The 21,694-nt window shown below is 47.9% G+C and overlaps 1 protein-coding gene across 5 annotated transcripts in view; it reads right to left on the bottom strand.

Moving 5' to 3' along the window:
* The window catches only part of Sec10 (Exocyst complex component Sec10), a 408,207-nt gene that overhangs the window by 361,247 nt on the left and 25,266 nt on the right, over window positions 1-21,694 (bottom strand). For 4 of the 5 annotated variants that reach the window (XR_012885431.1, XM_075870760.1, XM_075870758.1 and 1 more), the window contains exon 4: window positions 18,216-18,316. Coding sequence is in view for 4 of the 5 variants with exons in the window: in XM_075870760.1 (XP_075726875.1) it covers window positions 18,216-18,316 (101 nt within the window). In the remaining variant the exon portion in view is untranslated. The remainder of the gene's footprint in view (window positions 1-18,215; window positions 18,317-21,694) is intronic. The other variant, XM_075870759.1, reaches the window with a different exon arrangement.

Consider the following 21,694-nt stretch of genomic DNA (forward strand, 5'->3'; position numbering starts at 1 on the left):
GGCTTTTATCGCAAATGAGCAAAACCATGAGCTCTTCACAGTGACATATGCGAACGAATATTCGTGAACATCGAATATTCAAGAAATATTCGAGTTGGTTCGCATATTCAAAATTTTCGAATATGTGGTTATTGAATCGAATACGAATATTACAAATGCAGTATTCGACGAATACACAAAAATTTTGAATACATTTAAATCTCATTATATTGAAGTTGAAGGGGAGCCATAATTATTTCGTTATATCCATTATTTCGTTATATCGATTATAACAGTTTGTGGTAAAATGAGGCATTTTAGAGCGGAACTCTTTTATATAACAGGAGAGCGATCCCAACAAGTCAAGTGGTAATGGCGGAACCAGCCTATGCACCCAGCCAATCAAACGTCGTCTTCTTCACAGACTGAGTCATACCCTCTGCGCTTCAGAGTAGCACTCATCTTCACTACATTTTCCTCCCCTCTGGAAAAGAGCCATGGCGACTCATGGGCAGGAGACAATAGAGGGATCGTAATACGGTTTTAGGAGGTCTATGTGGACAGTCTCACGTCCACGACGTCGTTGATCACGGGGCTGCTCAAGCGGCTCCAAGATGTAATTGATGGGTGACGTTTGTTTAATCACACGGTAAGGGCCATTATTCTTGTACATCAGTTTCGTTGAGAGACCAGGGCTGGTTGCATGATCGTTGGGCTATCGCGGGGTGTTTCTGGCGTTGCTGTTCAGCACTTGTGAGGGAGCGGGCAAGCTGACGACACTCTTCCGCGTATTTAGCAGTTTGTGAAATCGTCGTCAACTCAGCAACAACCGGGCGGTAAGGAAGAATGGTGTCTAGCGTGCAAGAGGCCTCGCGACCATAAAGGAGGAAGCATGGAGATAAATCAGTGGTTGTCTGGACAGCAGTATTAGGCGTGTATGTTACAAAAGGGGGAATACTGTCCTAGTTGGAGTGATCAGTTGCGACGTACATTAAAAGCATATCTCCTAATGTACGGTTGAATCGTTCTGTAATGCATTACTTTGAGGATGATATGCGGTGGTGGTGCGATGAATGACTTGGCATTTCTTGAGAAGCGATTCGACGGCATCCGACAAGAACATACACCCTCGGTCACTCAGGAATTCACGTGGTGCACCGTGACTTAAAATGATCCGATGCAATATGAAACGACCGACGTCACTTGCCGACGCAAAAGAGAGGGGGGAAGTTTCTGCGTAGCGCGTTAGGTGATCGATAGCTACGATTACCCAGCAATTTCCAGCCGGTGTAATCAGAATAGGTCCATACAGATCGATACCAACACGGTAAAACGGTCGGGTAGGACAAGGTAAGGGTTGTAGTGGAGCTGGAGAATGTGGAGTGGGATTCTTCCGGTGCTGGCAAGCGAGACAGGAATGTACGTACCGACGAACGAAGCGATACATTCCACGCCAGTAGTAGCGGTGAGACAGGCGGTGTGTAGGTTTTTAACACAACAGCATGGGCGCATTGTGGGTCGGCGTGAAAAAAGGCGCATATGTCTGAGTGGAGACGTCTGGGAATAACTAGGAGCCATTGGCGTCCTTCGGAGAGATGATTCCGCCTGTATAGCAAACCATCTCTGATAACGAAGTGTTGTATTTGACGGCGTGTACCTCTACAGATGTTTTGCGAGAGAGTTCGACTCAACAAGTTGATAAGTGAAGCGATCCAAGGATCTCTTCCTTGGTTCTGTTGCATGTCACTGACACTAAGTGCAGATACGTCGGGGGCAGGCAAAGACGGCGACTTGCCACTACATCGTAGAGGTGATCAGGACAAAGCGTCTGCGTCGGAATGTTTTCGCCCAGATGGGTAAACGACGTGCATGTCGTACTCTTCTAGCCGAAGTGCCTAACGGGTGAGCCGGCCGGTGGGATCTCTTAACGAGGAGAGCCAACATAATGCATGAAGATCTGTAACCACGCTGAATGGGCACCCGTAAAGATATGGTTGAAACTTGCCTATGGCCCATGTGATGGCTAGACACTCTTTTTCGGTGACTGAACAGTTGGCTTCTGCTTTTGTGAGTGCATGGCTGGCGTAAGAGACGACGTACTCATCAAATCCAGGTTTACGCTGGGCAAGCACAGCTTTGAGACCGATTCCGCTAGCATCCGTGTGTATTTCCGTCGGGGCAAGAGGATCAAAATGTTGCAGTATTGGAGGTGACATAAGAAGGCGATGGAGTGTGGCGAATGCATCATCATAAGCTGACGACCAACTAGAGAGGTCACTGTTGCCGGCAAGAAGATCAGTCAAGGGCAATATGATGGAGGCGAGGTTGCGAATAAAACGACAGAAATATGGACATAAAACGCGGAAGCTGCGAAGTTCTTTTAAGGTCTTCGGCTTAGAAAATTCAGCAACGGCACGGAGTTTCGCTGGATCCGGAAGAATGCCATCTTTAGACACAACATGGCCCAAAATTAGGAGTTTTCGAGCGCCGAAGCAGCACTTCTTCAAGTTGAGCTGTAGACCGGCAGAGGTTAGGCAAGTGAGGACTGTCTCGAGGCGCTGAAGATGCGTTGAAAAGGCGCTTGAAAATATCACGACATCGTCTAAATAACACAGACATGTCTGCCATTCCAGGCCACAGAGGATGTTGTCAATCATGCGCTCGAAAGTGGCAGGCGCATTACAGAGCCCGAATGGCATGACGTTAAATTCATACAAGCCATCGGGGGTAACGAAAGCAGTCTTTGGGCGATCAGCCTCAGCCATGGGAACCTGCCAATAACCTGAGCGCAGATCTAGTGACGAGAACAACTCTGCGCCTTGTAAGCAGTCAAGGGCATCATCTATGCGAGGCAGCGGGTAAACATCGTTGCACTTGATCTTGTTCAACCGGGAGGTAGTCGACATAGAATCTTATTGAGCCATCCTTTTTCTTGACTAGAACAACTGGGGAGGCCCACGGGCTGTTAGAGGGCTCAATAACGCCGCGCTTCAACATGTCAACTTGTTCCGGGATTATACGATGCTCAGATGCCGATACCGGATACAGACGCTGACGTAAAGGAGTGTGAAGGCCAGTGTCGATTTGGTGAGATACTGTGGAAGCACGGCCCAAAATCAGTTGCTGGTGGTCAAAGCTGGCACGGAAGCGCTCGAGGAGGGCACTGATGCCGGCACGCTGCTGGGCCGTAAGGTTGGTGTCGATGCAGCGCGAAATTGCATCGGTGAATGATGGGGAAGAGGGCGACGTGCAGCAATCAACAGCGCCAATAGGTAGCGTAGTCGAGTGATCAGGAACTACACGTGCACTTGAGGGATCATTGTTATCAGCGAAGCCCAGGCACTCTCCACACAGTAACTTGGAAGGCGAGGGAAACAGATTTGAAACATAAATTGCACTTGATCCATCGTGAATGTTCAGAACGGCAAATGGGATCAGGAAGCACTTGCGGTGCACAACGGTTTCAGAAGGCGTACAAACCGTTGAACCATTAAAGACGTCACAGGAAAGCGGAACTAGGGCGGATGAGAATGGGGGTATTGAAGTGTCGGCGGCAACGAAAACGTTTGCAGGTGAAAGGGGCGAGTCGAGTGAAGCAGCGTCGCATAACGACGAGAACTCCACTTCGGCGCGAACACAGTCGATGACGGCATGATGAGTGCGGAGAAAATCCCAGCCTAATATAATGTCATGGGAACACTGCGGGAGTACTACAAACTCGACGACATAAATATCGCCAGCAATAACGACACGTGCTGTGCATGCAGCAAAGGGGCAAATTCGTTGCTCGCTCGCAGTGCTCAAAACAAAGTCGTGAAGAGGCATTGTGACTTTTTTTTAGTCGACGGCAAAGTTTTTCAGTCACTACAGACACTGCGGCGCCAGTATCAACCAATGCAAAAACAGGTATACCTTCAACAGAGACAGCAACGTCGTTGGACGGTGAAAAACAAGGTCTTGTGGAGTTCGAAAAATTAGAAGTTCTTGCCCTTGGAACTGCAGCTCCTAGTTTTTCTCAGGGACAGGGCGAGGTCAACGTAGCATAGGGAAAAGGGAACGGCGTTGAGGCGAAGGCGACCGGTGTCTGTTGAAGTTCTGGCGAGGTTAAAATGTGTCCATGGTGGCAGGCTCGCCAGATACAGCAGGTTGTGGTGAGAAATCATAATTGTTGGGCCGGACGCCGTCACGCAGGAAAAACTCACGCCGTTGACAAAACCGCGCCACGTGACCCGCAATTCCACAGGCAAAGCGTATGGGGCGGTTGTATTGAGTGCGCCAAGGGTTCTGAAGGCGTGGTGGTGATGATCGGGAGAAAGGACAGGCAGCCTGGTACATAGGCTCAGTCGGTACGACAAAGGGGCGCGTGGACGTAGGCGTTCCCGACAAACAAACGTGGGCGTTCCCGACAGGCGGACGTCAGGTTTCATTCAGTTCTTCGGCATATGTCAGTGGAGCAGCCACAGGTGGTGCGTGAGCTGTTGGTAGCGCCTCGGACACTTGCTCCTTAACTACTCGCTGTATTGACAGCGCTAAAATAGATGGGGCACCTTCGGAGGTATAAGGCACGAGGGACAACTGGCGTGCGACCTCCTTTCGTACAAATTTCTTTATCTCAAGAAGCAAAGTGGTGTGGTCTACAGCAGTGCCAGTCGACGTTAAAGCGGAGATTGTTGCACATGGCGCGCTGGCACGACGAGTGGTGTCACGTTGTTTCCAGAGCTTGTCATGGCTCTGACAAAGTTGGATCGCTTCCACTACCGTTTGCGGGCTCTTGGCGACAAGCATCTGAAATGCGTCGCCAGTCACACCTTTCAAGATATGTCTCAGCTTTTGTCATGGCCGAGTTGACACGCCGGCAAAGGTCGACCACACCTTCTATGTAACTGGTGGTGGATATAACTGGTGTAATTTTCATCATTCTGCTGAGCCGTAGTACGCAAGCGCTGTTCGTCCCATAGTTTGCGAAGCGCTGGACAGCCAAACAAGTCCGCAAACACCGTTCGGAAGGCTGACCAGGTGGGAAGGTCTTTCTCGTGATTAGGGTACCACAGACTGGCGACGTCTGTCAAATGAAATTGGACGACGGTAAGCTTGTGCGCATCGTCCCACTTGTGCTTGCTCACCCGGTCATATTCGTCAAGCCAGTCTTCCACGTCCTTGTCATCGGTTCCACTGAAAGTAGGTGGAGCACATTGCCGAAAGAAGCCGAGAAAGACAGGAGCTGCAGTAGCTGGAGCCAAGGCGGCCCGTTTGCTGATCATTGTCCGTGGACATCGTAGCAACTGGAGGCAACGTACGGTTTCCCAATTCCAGGATTATGCGTTACCCCACACCTCCACCAATTAAAAGGAGACGTTCTAGAGCGGCACTTTTTTATATAACAGGAGAGCGGTCATGACAAGTCAAGTGGTAATGGCAGAACCAGCCTGTGTACCCAGCCAATCAAACGTCGTCTTCTTCACAGACTGAATCAAACCCTCTGCCCTTCTGAGTAGCACTCATCTTCACTACAGTGGCAATGTATGCTCAGATGGGCGCACACCTATAAGCATGCAAAGAAGAAAACGGCCTCGTGGCCCGATGTACCGCTACGCAACTACGCATGCCACGAAAAATACACTCACAGTTGAATCTTATTAATTTGAACTTTTGGGTAATTCGAACTCAAGCTGAGGTCCCGTCAAAGCTATGTGTATTCCAATGGGCGAAAACGCCCTGTAATTCGAAAGCTGAAGGACTTGCGATGGTTAATTTGAACATACCGCGCTCCGAAAATGCTCTCAGCACCATGCCCAATCCCGCGGCGGCACCTGTCACTGCTGCGCGCGAAGAAAGAAAAAAAGAAAAGGAAAACAAAGACTGTGGCGGATTGTTTGCTCTCTCTCAAATGCCGATCTGCAACGTGCCTGTGCCACGCTTCTCTCTTTTCCGTCTCTGCACGTAGAGACCCTTCTTCTTTTCAAAAAAGAAAGCTGTCGCGAAGGGGGGGAGACGCTGCGAGCGCCGACGAGTGCGGACGCGCTTCACGTCGGCTCCTGCTTTCATGAACAACTCCGCAGTGAAAATCACCACGTGCATTTCTCAGAGTGATATCAGAAGATTCGCCTCGTCATCCAGATTCTAGGGATACCAAAGACAAGATGGGGTCTTTTTACGGCCTTTTCTCGGTGCACACCACACGAGACGCTGTTAAGCCTCGCGAAACAAGCCGGTTTCCTCAGGGAGCCGGCGCTGTAAACCCAATGGAATCCATTGCGTCGGCAGGCGACGCACAAGACAATGCTGCTGATTCGAGGACGATGGACGTACAACACGATGATGATGAATTGCCAGCCACTACCGAGAGTGAAGAAGGCTGGCACACTGTCTACTATGGACGTCGTCGAAAGCCCGGATATGAATCGGTCAGGGACGCTGATGACGTCCATGGTGCTAACAACAAGGTAGAACCCGGTTTTCGTAACACGCAAGCCAAAACGCAGGAAAGACGGATGAGTCACATCGAAAAAGCGAGCAGAATGCCCAAGCTGCCAGCGGGAGACTACAAAATTGTCATCCGACCGAGAGGAGGCCTACGCGTAACCGCACTTGGCCCAACCGATATAACCAGAGGCATACATGAAGCCGCGGCTACACCACCAGAAGTCCGGCACTTCGACGTGATATGCCCCAACAAAACACAGAACATCATGATAGTGAGCACACCAGACCCCGACCGAGCTGACCAGTACAGAAAAATCAAGAAAATACTTATACGAGGCAAAGAATATGAAGTGGCAGTGTATGAAACAGCGCCAGAAGATACAGCCAAGGGTATCATTAAAGGAATCCCACTGGAAGAAATGCCCGGTAGCATTAGGGCGGCCCTTGTCACTGAAAGAAACCCCAGCATCATCACAGCGAAACGACTGGGGAATACTACAACGGTCATTGTGCTCTTCAGTGGAAACAAGGTACCCTCCAGTGTGTGCTATGATGGAGTAATAATACCGTGCACGCTATACCACAAGCAAATTGACTACTGCAAGCAGTGAAACAGACTGGGACATAGAAGTGACGTGTGCCCCAACCCTCAAGATAGACTTTGTGCTGGTTGCGGCATTCACAACCCCAAAGACGACCACGGATGCGACCCTAGTTGTCAAATCTGTAGAAAAAACCACGTTACAGCTGATAAAAGCTGCACGGCCAGGTTCAAGAAACCTTACATTGTAAAACAGAGACAATGGGCCAGACTACGAGAACATCAAAGGCAAAGCTCATCTCCACCAAGAGGACATCCACGAGAGCGCTCGACATCGAGATCCAGAAAACGACAGCAAACAAGATCCCGTTCCGGTTCAAGGAACTGCAGCCCTGCAAGCTCCCACCCCAGATCCAGGTCAGGATCGGCGTCTAAGGGACCAACAGACAAGGTGAGCTGGGCAGATAGAGTACGCGGCTTGCGACCGGAGGGACCTCAGGAGGTTAAAAATAATAATGGTAGCAATAATAACAACAGTCAAGAGTTAGAGCGGCTTAAAGATGAAAACAGACGAATGAAAGAAATGATAGAAGAGATGCAAGCTCAGATAGAACTCCTCACTATGGAACGCGAATGCGGCAAACCCAGAAGCCCTAATATAACTAATACTGTAATGCAGGAGGAAACACCCATAGCCGACGATCGCATGGAGATAACTACCCCTCCGTTAAAACGAAAGGCCAAAGCGCAGAAAAACTACAGATCCCCCAAGCACTAAACAAGAAAGCATCTCGCAACAAACAAGGTTGGATAACATTGAGAAAAAAGTAGACCAGCTATCAACCGCGTTCTAATTTATCGTGGAAACCACCACTAAGACGTCTGTTGATCTGACGGCACTAGCAGCCAGGGTAGAAATGCTGGAACGAGGATGCAACGCAAAAACATCCGCAGACCTTCAGGGTGTAGTCGCGAACGTTCACCAACAACCGCAGGCACCATATCCCCTGCAGGCAACTCCCACAAAACCACCAACCCCTCTCCATCCACCCACCTATTTTCACGCCTCCCACACAAATAACGAACAGCGATGGTGAGGCGTGGTAAAGGACAACTCCGCATATGGCAATGGAACTGTAGAGGATTCAGGGCTAAGAAATCTGTCATCCACCAGTACATCCGACAAGGTAACAAGCCAGATGTTATTTTACTTCAAGAAACGCATGGCCTCGCCACACTACCAGGATACCAGTCAGTAAGTCCCGAGCGTCAAGAAGGAAATATAGCTCTCGCTACACTAGTAAGGAGAGAGATTACTGTCAGAACCCATAATCTAGAATGTGGATACAACCATATAATAACAGAACTTCTATCTAGGAAAACAAAAGGGAGCAGCACATTTATTCTTAATGTATATAGCAGTCCGTCAAATCACAGACAGCAATTTCACTCTTTATTTAGGCAGGCCGTGATATTAGCTGGCAACACCCCGCTCATCATAGCAGGGGACTTCAATGCCGCACACGAGGCATGGGGGTATGATTACACCACCCCCAAAGGGAAACGGCTATGGCAGAGCATACAAGATGAAGAGCTTACTCTGATTACAGACCCGCATGCACACACACGCATAGGTACAAGCACCCAGCGAGACAACACCGGATCTTACAATAACCAAGAATGCCCCGGGGGCTACATGGCACAACACATTCGATGATTTAGGAAGTGACCATCGCATACTCGAAACACACGTAACATTCACCGATAGCGACAGGATTACGACCATATGTAACACGAGACGTCTAGTTGACAGGGATAAATTTCGGGATATCGGAAAAACGATTACCAAACATCCTGACAATATCCAGCAATGGTGCGAGAGCATAATAGACACCGCCGGGAAAGACACACATAAAGTAGAAACAGATATTCCAGTTGAGCACATCGATAACAGATTAATCCACTTGTAGCGAACTAAAGAAGCGTTACAACACAAATGGCGGAAGCAAAGACACAACAGAACAATCCGGAAAAAGATAGCACAGCTCAATAAAGAGATTGAAAGTCACTGCAAGCAGCTGTGTGAGCAACAATGGGTGGAGATATGTAAGGACATGGGCACCCAAATTGGAACATCACAAATGTGGAAATTGCTAAGGTTTCTTTTAGATCCCACCAACACCAAAACTGAACAGACACACACTATCCGTCGTCTCACACGCGAATACGAAGGAAACGAGGAACAGCTAATGACAGATCTGCAAAACATCTACATGCCAAAATCGCCGCACTACAACATAAGAACTATACAGGCGAAGCCAACCCCAACATGGACAAAAACTTTAAGGTAGCAAAGATTAGAGCGGTGCTCCACAAATTAAACGTAAAATCAGCACCGGGACCCGATGAAGTCACCAACCGAGCTTTACGTAACCTGAACAGTGAATCTATAGAATTTTTAACTGGATATATTGTCACAATGCAGAAACAGCAGCAGTCGAATCAAGGAAACTCACTTTAATTGTACCAGAACACTGGCAAACTGATCGGAAGAGAACCTCGTCTTCTTCTTTCGCTGCGCGTGTTCTTCGTTGTTCTCTTGGGGCTGCATATTCAATGTGGCATTTGCCCCCCTCCAGAGAGCAGCGTCTCGATGCTCTTCTACAAAAGACGGTGGAGTAGATGTATGGTGTAAATCAGTCCGAAAAGTAGGGCTTCATTCGCACAACGTGCACGATTTCTGGTTTTTGCTGGCGAGTTGTCGAGGGGCTGTCAGGAACGACCACGTAATTAACGTCGCTCAGGCGTTGTAAAACTGTGTAGGAGCCACAATACTTCTTCAGCAATTTTTCGGACAGTCCCCGGCGGCGGATAGGACTCCATACCCAGATTTTGTCGCCGGCCCGATAGACGACATGGCGGTGTCGCAGATTATAACGTTGGGCGTCATAATTTTGCTGCTGGGTGATTCTGACGCGCGCAGGCTGCCTCGCTTCTTCTGCTCGTTGGGTAAAAGATGCAGCGTCCAAATCGATGTCATTGCAGTCATGCAGTAACATGGCGTCAAGCATCATCGTCACTTCACGGCCATGAAGGAGACTGAACGGCGTTCTTCGTGTAGTTTCTTGCTGCGCTGTATTATAGGCGAACATGATGTACGGTAGAATGTCGTCCCAGTTCTTGTGATCCACGTCAACGTACATACTCAACACGTTGGCAAGAGTGTTGTTGAGGCGTTCTGTTAAGCCGTTGGTTTGTGGATGATAGGAAGTGGTTTTCCGATGGGCTGTTCCACTGAGCTCAAGCACTGTCTTCAGGAGCGCGGCCGTGAAAGCGGCACCTCAATCCGTTATTATGATTGTTGGAGCACCGTGCCTGAGGACGATATTTTCTACGAAGAATCGTGCGGTTTCAACGGCGGTGCCACTTGACAAAGCCTTTGTTTCCGCATAGCGCGTATGATAATCAGTGGCGACTATTACCCACTTGTTGCCAGCATGGGAAGTCTGATATGGTCCAAGAAGATCCATTCCAATTTGGGCAAAAGGTACCGTGGGCACTTGAATTGGTTGTAATAGTCCAGCTGGTTTTAACGGTGGCGATTTTCGTCGTTGGCAATCGAGGCACGTGCGCACGTAATGCTTCACAATAGCTGGAAGTCTTGGCCAGTAGTATTTCTGTTGGATTCTGGCTAATGTGCATGTGTATCCAAGATCACCAGACGTTGGCTCATCGTGGCAAACACAAATTATCTCCTCACGAAGTGACGTCGGAACGACACGTAGGTGGGTGCTTCCTCTGGGGGAAAAGTTCTTCTTATAGAGAACACCACTACGTAAGCAGAATGACGGCAGGCTCCTTGCAAATTTTCTAGGGACGGTTGTTGTCCGGCCATTCAAAAATTCAATAAGAGGAAGCAACTCACTGTCTTCTTTCTGCTTGCACGAAATCGTAGTGGTGTCAACGACTCCTACAAACGCCATGCTCTCATCGTCTGTGTCATCGTCGTGCTTTATCGGTGACCTTGATAAGCAATCGGCGTCGGCGTGCTGCCGTCCGGACTTATACACGACCGTCATATCAAACTCTTGAAGGCGTAAGCTCCACCGTGCGAGCCGACCAGACGGGTCTCTCAAGTTTGGTCAGCCAGCAGAGGGAATGATGGTCGCTGACTACGTGGAAGGAACGGCCATAGAGGTACGGACGAAACTTCATAACCGCCCATACGACAGCAAGACACACTTTTTCCGTTGTGGAGTAGTTGGACTCGGCGCGGGAAAGCGTCCTACTAGCATATGCGATCACACGCTCGGCTGAGTCTTGCCACTGGACGAGTAAAGCGCCTAAACCCACGTTGCTGGCATCTGTATGGACCATGGTAGGAGCATCCTCATCAAAGTGAGCAAGCACAGGCGGAGTCTGCAGGCGTTGTCAGAGATCGCCAAATGCCACCTGTTGATCGTCGCCCCATGTGAACGAAACGTCTTCTCTTGTGAGTCGTGTTAACGGCGAGGCTATGTGGGAGAAATTGGCAATAAACCTTCGGTAGTATGCGCATAGGCCAAGGAAACGCCTGACTGCTTTCTTGTCTTTTGGTACCGGAAATTTTCTGATGGCCGCAATCTTATCGGGATCAGGTCGAACACCTTCATGGCTCACCACATGGCCTAAAAATTGAAGCTCCTTGAAACCGAAATGACACTTCTCGGGTTTCAGTGTCAGGCCGGCAGATCTTATTGCCCTGAATACCGATAGCAGCCTGCTCAGGTGTTTCTCAAATGTTTTTGAAAAAACAATGACGTCGTCCAGATAGACCAGACATGTCTGCCACTTAAGGCCTGACAGAACGGTATCCATCAGTCTCTGAAATGTTGCGGGGGTTGAGCACAATCCAAATGGCAAGACTTTAAATTCATAAAGCCCGTCAGGCGTTACAAAAGCCGTTTTTTCTCTATCTCGCTCGTCGACCTCAATTTGCCAATACCCACTTTTGAGGTCCATTGACGAAAAGTAGCGTGCATACCTCAGCCTGTCGAGTGAATCATCGATGCGCGGTAATGGGTATACGTCTTTCTTTGTCACGCGGTTCAGCTTGCAGTAGTCGACACAAAATCGCAAGCTTCCATCTTTCTTTTTAACTAGCACTACCGGCGATGCCCAAGGACTTCTTGACGGCTGGATGACGTCATCATTGAGCATTTTCTTCACTTGTTCCTGGATTGCTTCACGCTCTTTCGGTGCTACACGGTACGGGTTCTGTCGTATTGGCCTTGCCGTCTCCTCCGTTATTATCCTCCGTTATTATCCGATGCTTCGTCAGTGGCGTTTGACTGACCCTCGAGGTCGATGAAAAACAGTCTTTGAACTGGTGAAGAAGATCTACTATACGCTGTCTCTGCGCTGGTGACAAATCAGAGCTTACGTCAATAGGTGGTAAGGCTGATGTGGCTAGCGGCTCGTCCTGTTGTACTACACAGCACTCGCAGATTTCGGTGATCTCGTCGAAGTAAGCAACTGTAGTGCCTTGTGTAATGTGTCGTCGCTCGTTGGTAAAAGTCGTCAACAGAACCTCTGCTTCACCGCACACAACATTGACGATACTTCTGGCAATTGCAACACCGTGAGAGAGTAGGAGCGTCAATACTTGTTCAGCGATTCCTTCTCCAGTATTCTGCTCGCTGCACGTGACTGAAACAAGGCGGCACGATAACGGAGGTACGGTCACATCGTCAATGACTCGTAGGGATTTTCGGTGTAGCGCTGCGCTTTGATCCGCTGAAAAGGTCAGTACACCGTCCGGAATATTGATGATGGCACCATATTCACGCAAAAAATCCATCCCCAAGATTGCCTGTTTGCAACACTCAGAAAGGATAACAAAAGTAGCGACGAAGGATGCATCCCCTATCTTCATTCTTGCGGTGCACTTTCCGGTAGGTGTGAGTAGCTGCCCTCCAGCTCCTCTAATCTGCGGCCCTGTCCATTCCATTCTAACCTTCCTGAGTGTGTCTGCCAGACTCTCACTCATTATTGAGAAGTCCGCGCCAGTGTCGACCAATGCCATGACGTCATGTCCGTCAATCGTAATTGCAACTTCGGCAGTAACAACCCCACCTTTCGTTGATTCATTGAAAATGTGTCTCCCTTCGCTCGGCAGTAATGGGGGATTTTCAGCACTTCGACGATTCGCAACCTTCCCCCCCGAGGTCGCTGCTTTTAGTTTCCCCGGCGTGGACTAGGAGATCTCCCTCTTGGCATGTCAGTGGTGCTCCGTCTAGAGGATGGAGAATAACGCCCAGGAGAGGGTGAGCGTGACCGAAACCCAGGAGGAACATCCCGCGGGGTCATGACACTCGTGTCAACATCAGGTGTTCCGTTGAAATAGGGCCGAGGAACCGTAGAAGGAAACACTTGGTACCCTGCGGCGCGATACGGGCAATACCGAACGATGTGGCCTGCTTCCCCACAGTGAAAGCACAGGGGCCTATGATCAGGGGTACGCCAGATGTCAGTTTTGCGAAGTGGTGGCCGCCTCGGCATCGAAGTTTCTCTGTAGTACCAAGGCGCTGTCGGCGGATGTTGCTGGTGGTACTGATGTGGTGTCCGCACGTTCGCTGGCTGTCGGCGGACTAAGTCTGCATAGCTTGCCCTGGTAGTGCTCGTGTTCGGCTCAGGAAGCGAGAGCGCTTGCCTGATCTTCTGGCGTACAACTTCCGTTACTGAGGCGATCGCGCAGTCATTCGGTTTGGCGACGAGTTTCTTGACCTCTTCTTGTACGATTTCTCGTATTAGTTGGCGCAAAGAACCTTCGTCGGGTGTTGTTGCTGTGGTAGTGGCTGCCACACTGATCGGTGCACTGTGGGTTGGGCGGTCATACTGGCGATAACGTAGATGCAGTGTGCGTTCGATAGATGTCGCCTCCTTGGAGAATTCATCCACACTTGCAGGTGGGTTTCGTATGTGACCAGCGAACAGCTGCTCCTTAATGCCCCGAATGAGGTGGCTAACCTTTTTGGCTTCGGGCATATTAGGATCTGCTCGACGAAATAGCCGCGCCATGTCCTCAACAAACATCGTAACGGATTCATTTGGTTTCTGAATCCGTGGCTCGAGAATACGCTGTGCGATTTCTCGTCTTTCAGTGCTCGCGAACGTGTCGAGGAACTTCTGCCGGAACTCGTCCCAAGACGACCACACGCGATTCGTGAACCATGTTCGGGCTCCGTTTTGAAGCGGAAAATAAACGAAGCCCAATTTCTGTGTGGTGTTCCAACCGTTAACATTCGCTGTGTGCTCGAATTGCTCGAGCCAGTCATGTGCATCCTCATATCCGTTTCCATGGAAGTCAACCGGAAGTCGAGGGTTCAAAACAGTCAACGGTGTCGTGCTTGGGCTGGACATGTTGGGGCCAGTGCTTCCAGGCGCCGTCATGCTTTCTGGCACAGTCACGCTTTCCGACAATGGACCAAACTCCGGGCTGAGGCCTAACAGGCGCCGGCTGCTGCGGTGAACGGGGGTGTCGATGCGCGGAAGTCTTTCTTGACCAGATGCGGAGCTGTTGTCAGGCGTCCCGAACATGTACCCAGCGCCTCCACCAGTGTCACAATGCAGAAACAGCAGCAGTCGAATCCAGGAAACTCACTTTAAGTGTACTAGAACACTGGCAAACTGATCGGAAGAGAACCTCGTCTTCTTCTCTCGCTCCGCGTGTTCTTCGTTGTTCTCTCGGCGCTGCATATTCAATGTGGCAATATAAACAAATGTTGGACAGAAGGGGAAATACCCGACGCGTGGAAAGAGGCTAGAACAATCCTTATACCAAAACCTGGAAAGCCAATCAACAAAGTAAATCTCCGACCCATCTCATTAACGTCATGCGTAGCAAAAGTAATGGAACATGCATTTTTAAATAGAGCCAACAACTATCTTCAAGATCGTGAGTACTACCCACACACGATGATAGGCTTCCGTCGTCACCTAGCCACCCAAGACGCCATGCTACAGATTAAACACCAAATCATAGACTACTCCACAAGATCCACACGAGCCATACTCTGTTTGGATCTCAAGAAAGCATTTGACAATGCAGCTCATGAAACAATTCTCAGCCGCATATCGAGCTTAAACATGGGTGAGCGAGCCTATAATTACGTCAGAAACTTCTTGACCAACAGGAAAGCAAGGCTCAGCTTAGGAGGCCTTACATCTGATCTCCAAGAATTGGGCTGCAGAGGCACTCCACAGGGCTCCGTAATATCGCCAACGCTCTTTAATCTAATCATGATTGGACTACCGAAAGAGTTAAATAAAATCCCGGGATTATATCACTCTATCTACGCGCATGACATCACAATATGGGTCAGTGATGGCAGCGACGGCTACATAGAACAGAGACTCCAAGAAGCAATAGGAACAGTTGAGCGATACTTGGAAGGCACAGGACTCACATGCTCCCCGGAGAAATCAGAACTTCTCTACAGGCCAGCAATCATAGGCAGATCACACAAGCCAGAGGAAAACAAGCGGCAATATGAGGAAATTAGGATTCATACACAGGAGGGCACAGCTATACCGACAGTTCCAAAAATACGGGTACTGGGATTAGTCATCGAGGCTAACGGTGCCAACGGCGAGACTATACACAGACTAAACACCAGTCACGAATGCGATGAGACTGATTCGCAGGGTCACGAATAAACACCGAGGTATGAAAGAAGCCCACATAATTCGTCTAATTCAGGCCTTCGTCATAAGTCACATAACGTATGTAGCAGCATACCACAACTGGCAAAAAGCTGAAACTAATAAAATAAATGCACTCATCCGGAAGGTCTACAAACAAGCGATAGGAATACCTGAGTATGCTAGCACAGACCTTTTTCTTCAGCTAGGACTACACAGTACGCTTGAAGAGATTTTAGAAGCTCAGCGGATATCCCAGCTTGAAAGGCTCAGTAAAACTAAAATGGGAAGAAATATAATGAGTAGATTAGGGATCATGTACCATGCACAACATGGTGTCAAAAATGACATCCCTAATACAATCTGAGCTAAGATCATTTCTAACCCGATACCGAAAAACATGAACCCCATTATCAACACGGACCGCAGAAAACACCGAGCAAAAGCCCTGCTCAAAGCACACGGCAGGAACAGTAAATCTCTTTTTGTAGATGCTAGCCCATACCCTGAACGAAAAGCTCACACTGCTGTCGTGATTGACACGTCCGGCATTTGTATTAATGATTGCTCTGTGATAACAAACAATATAGAGGAGGCTGAGGAGGTAGCCATAGCCATGGCTATCACCTCCAACAAACACTCATTCATACTGAGCGATTCGCAAGTAGCAATCAGAAATTTTACGCCCCTCATCCGAGTCTAAACAGGCAAGAAGCATCGGAATACCGACAGCTACAGACGAACTACTAGCCGAACCTTGTGCACCTCTACAGGAGCTACCCGAACTTGTACCCGGACAATAAATGTAAGCTATGTGTAACAGAAAAGGCGTCTTAAAAACATATATTATGGGAATGCCCCAGCCTATCAAAAAGTTCTCCTGGGGTCCTCCGGGAGCAGTGGCGACTTGTGCTGCTAAGCTCGGAGGTTCAAGACCAAAAATGGGCTATTCAGCAGACCAGGGAGGCTGTACAGAGACAAGGTCTCCCGGTACCTCCTTGTGCGGTCTAGCCCGGATCACAAACATGCTGGATACGAAAATAAAGTTTTATTCATCTGTCGCGAAGGGTCCTTCTTTCTCGGTTGCGAGGGTAGCAGCCATGGTAGCAGCGGAGACGCAGTCGTTGCCGTCGTGAGAGAAAAATAGGTTTGCACCGCGGCACCGCTTCTTGGTCAAGTGACCTGCTGAGCGCTTCCTCAATCCTCTCCGCTGGCTGTGTAAGAAGAGCGGCTCTCTCGGCCGCATGGGGCGCGGCTGTAAGGTCGGTGCATAAGTTTTGAAAGAGTCGCTCCAAACAAGTGTCAAACTCCGCAGAAAACGATATACTTAACACACTACGGTCGGGTTTTTTGTAGACTATTTGATAGACTAATTTAGTTCGCTATATTCATTTACCAGTCAATTTTACTTCGTTACAGCAAGGTTAAAAATGCATGGTTTTCAATAGAGCTTTCAAGAGGAATTTCATTTACTTCATTATATCCATTACTTTGTTATATCCCGTTACGTTATAACGAGGTGTGAGTGTATTTGCACACCCCTAAAGAATGCATGCTCGCGTCACAACACGCACGACTTTCTGCATCGGAGGCGGGCAAAAGCCTGTTGAGCCAACTGTTCCCCTTCGTTCCCTGCGTCCATGCTGCAACGCACGCTTGGTCGATTTCGGATGTTTAAGTTTTGCCATCCGGTCGACGCGCTTTGACGGTTCCCTTGCGATGCGCTGCCGTAATTATAATACGACGAAGTTGAAGCTCGCTGTTGTAAATTTAGCTGAAGAAAACGGGAAGCATACTACAGCAAAGCACTTCCAGGGGACGTACTTCAACATGACGACCAATGTGATAGGTACGTGAGGAAGCAGAAGAGTGGGCGCTTGCTAATGCAGGTTTCCTGCCATTGAGGGAGGCCTCTTCAATTATCTGTGGATGCTTAGTTTTTTCGGGATCGCCATGTCGTGGAACCTAGTTTCTCCCCAAATTGTCTAAAGATTTAAAATAATGCCGCGTTCGAACACGCTCGATGGAACCAAGGATGATGCGCTTTGGGAGGGCGGTGGCAACGGCCGCGATAATGATTCTCAATCGAAATTGGCGATCAATGATTCCCACTAGACCGCGCATAACCAGATCTGACTGAGTAAATTTGGTGCTAATTCTTTCAAAATAAACAAATACACTTCATTTGTGCTCCAATTTTTTTTATGTATATACTGGGCGCGTTAGGACTGTGACATAATATTTCGTATACGGTCACGAAACTCCCTTGTAATTTGTGCACCCCCATCTTAGGGCTCCAAAATTGCAAAAGAAGTGTGCATATTATGCTAGTAAATATGGTATGAGCTATCCTTTAAGCATCACAGTGTAGTCAATGTGCCTGTGAGCCAGCATCATGCACACTTATTGCTCCATCTATGACCACATGGCAATCAACATTATACTAACATTTGGACGAAAGAGAAAAAGACAAACAATACAAAGTAAGCAGCTCCTTGCTTCACACAACACAGATTCCCATCTTACTCTGCTTCTGACAAAGGCCAATGGTACCAACAATTTGCAGTAAACTCCACAGAAAAGCACTCACACGTAACAATGCACACCGATTAAAAACGGGTCATACTTTCCGTAAGGCAACTCTTGAGCTATAAGATGAAGTTTCTGGATAATGTCCGCAGCTTCGTGAAGCTGCAAAAAGAAAATAAATTAGAGAATTATTTTTATTGAAAAACATAGGCATGACTGTGTCTTGTGTTTATCATATCACAAGTGACTCTTGAGTGTATCCAGATCAGAACGAACACAAAACTGTGGTCACCGTTCCCGGTTTTGACAAAATTTAGTCTAAGTGTAGGTTTTACACCCACACAATGAAAATGCTTGTAAAAAAAAGTCTGCTTAAATAAGACAATCGAAAGTTTGGCCACAAAAATATTCTATCCCCTAATTCTGCAATTTCTTAACATTTAGCACACCTAGCAAAAAAACGACACAGTTCTCAGTCGTAATATTTATTCTCATAAAAAAATGCAGTTTTATAAATACAGGCAGTCTAACATGCATATATCAATCTTACAAAAAAAGAAGGTAGAGGAATGGCTTAATATAATATTGTACGATTCAATATAAAAATTTCAAAGAATTAGCCATGATCAAATTCAGCAGGGAAAGTCGGCTTCACGACACTACCATATTCCAAGAAAGGTGGCATTCAGAGAATATGGGGAAATTTTATTTAGTTTTCATTTTTCCACTGTTTGTAGTTGTAGGCATTAGGGTCCCTAGATGAAACAAGTTTCCAAGGTAGTGGACACTTGTTTCCCTTTCCCTTTCCTCCTCTCTTACGTTTCTGGAGCACCCCCTAGAAGGTTCAAAACTTTCATAAAAAAGCGAATGTTGGGTTCAGCTACTACGGTGAGTAGATGTAAATGAAACAAAATGGAAGGAAATGAGTCTTAGAATAAACGGTTACGTATTTGAGCATCAGCGGTACAGCACCAGAGCAAGCGGAATGTGCATTACTCAACTGGCAAGGTTGTGCAGTTCTATAATTTACACCACTAGCCATAGCGTCTTGCATCGTACATTGTAGTTCGTCCAGTTATAACTAGTTGAGTTCTCCGAATGTGTGTTCGTGCTGTGACACAGTGAATGCACTTCTTGCTGAATCCTGTCAATGACCACAGGGCATGACGTTGTGATGAGTGATTACAGCAGGCTAGTGCACATGCAAGCAAAAACCACGGCCAGACTGGTACAACGCACTGCGAGGAGGGTTTTTCTTTAAATGTGCCCGTTTTGACAATCGTGATGCCAGTTGACTCTGGTGCGATGCGTGGATCTTCTTGAAAAGTGACAGTTCAACTGGTGAGGTGTCCGAAAGCAGCACATTTTGGTTCCTTTAACGATGTTTTACACAGCTACACACCAACTAGCCCAACAGCGTATGTTACAGAGCTATCTTTCTTGTACAGTGGGCCCTTCTTCCTTTTGCGTCTCTCTTCCGGATGCTTTTCGTCTTGTGACCCTCATAGCTTCAACTTCATGCAGAGCAAGGACCATAGCCTACAGCCTGAACAATGGCTTTTTTTCCCGTGGAAGTCGTGAACTTGTATGGGTACGAGATGCCTTCGGTGGGACATGTGAAGCGTGTGTCCAATATATTGCGCTCCAAACTTTGGCGGCAATTTAGGCTGATGTTTGACTGGATGAAAGCATGCTGCTTTAGCAAGAGTCAGCCCGGAGCTGTGCACGTGGAACTTCAACGCCTAAGAATTCTGGCTGCTCAAACAACAGAATACAAGTGGCAACGGTGTCTTCAGGTGCTTCCCAGACGTAGGAAGAAGATATCCGAATGGTAGGATTACAAGTGGTGGGCGACGTACAAGTACCAGAGGAGGTGGCGCGCATACTTAACAATGGGCCGAGATTTAGCCTTGAGCCTACCATTCCTGTGCACGAGTTACTTTCCTTGAACTAACACATGGCCAGCAGGGCCATGGCTGAAGACCAGGAGAGGTGCGTTCTGGATGGAACTGATAGCTTGCTAAGGACTTCCCAAAGGAAGTCGTAATGGGCGTGACCCCGTGAATGGAGTTGTGTTCTCCCTCAAGAAGAATAACTTGCGCGTGCTAGTGTCAGACAAAGAAGGTGGATTTGCGCTCGTGAAGAAAGGGATCTTTGAAGTCGAGGCCACTGATGCCATACTGAAGAACTTCAAGGAAGTCCGGGTTTTCACCCCCAAGGTAAAGTCTAATGCTGTTGCCTTATGTAGTCAGCACGGACTGTCTAGGCTGGCAAAGGGCATTAGTGAGTGCAAGAGAGATAAGCTATCTGCATTTTTTAGCCCTAAAGCTCACAAACGACAGATGCCCTTTAGCCAATTGTCAGCGAAAATAGTACGTGGCAGGTAATAGTGAGTCGTTACTTGTTGAAACAATCTACCACTCTTTTGTCAGACGAGCCGTTCGCTGTAAAAAATTCCTGTGATATAATTCAGTTTCTTCAGGACAATAGCTCTGTGGGACATTTTTTCTTTGTCGATGTCGAGGACATTTTTTATTCTGTACCGCATAAAGTTACTGCATAGAAAACAATGGGTCTGTGCCTTTTATTAACCATTCCAGAGTTCTGGTAGACAGTTTTCTTGCCCTCTTAGCATTTTATCTTAAAGCAACGTTCATTTTGTTCGAAAACGAGTTGTTTGTACAAAAGGAAGGTATTTGTATTGGTTCGTGTGTAGCCCCAGTGCTGTGTAATATCTTCCTGGGTCAGATTGACAGACACCTGGATACTGTTTTGTCCAAAGACAAGGTATTACGCGTTTTTAAATATGTGAATTATTTTTTAGTTCTTTTGAAAAATGAGTCATATGAACCCTACTCTGAATGTGTCACTTTTGTTTTAGATAAGTTTAGAGCCTTTGGACAAGGGCTCAAGTTTACCCACAAGCTTCCCGTCAATGACAAATTGCAGTTTTTAGATCTTCATCTCATGCTTGACAAAAACCAAGTGTGTTGGATGTATCCCCCTTTTGCTCAGAAGGCTTTTTTGCCATATCATTCCGCTCATTCTAAAGTAGTGAAAAGGGCCATTGCTAGTACGAGCTTACAGTTGGCTCTTACCAGGTCTTACCACCACGTTCTTGAGAAAAGTTTCAGGGTGCAAATTTCTAGACTCATGTCTGCGGGTTTTCCTTTATTGGTGTGAACGTCAGTATGTGAAGCTTTACAGCTAAAATTTCGACATGATGCCACCGGCAATTCAGGCACAAAGGAAAAAAAACACAAAAGAAGCGCCCCGTTGCCATTCCCTGTGTACACAGAGTGGCTCATTTCTTCAACAACTTCGCCTCTCGTTTTGAGATCCCTGTCATGTTCTGGGTACCTCGGAGGCTTTCCCGTATTTGTGCTCGTTCGTAAGGTGTACCAAGTGCTGATTGTGTAAAGAAGCACGAAAGGAAGTTTTTGAGTTGTTTGGTAGGTGTTGTCTACTTGATCCTGCTCGGTTGTGGCAGGGTGTATATTGGCCAGTCGGGCCGATGTATGAACGATCGCTTAAGGGAAC

The sequence above is a fragment of the Rhipicephalus microplus genome, chromosome 8, assembly GCF_043290135.1.
Source record: "Rhipicephalus microplus isolate Deutch F79 chromosome 8, USDA_Rmic, whole genome shotgun sequence".
NCBI lineage: Eukaryota > Metazoa > Arthropoda > Arachnida > Ixodida > Ixodidae > Rhipicephalus > Rhipicephalus microplus.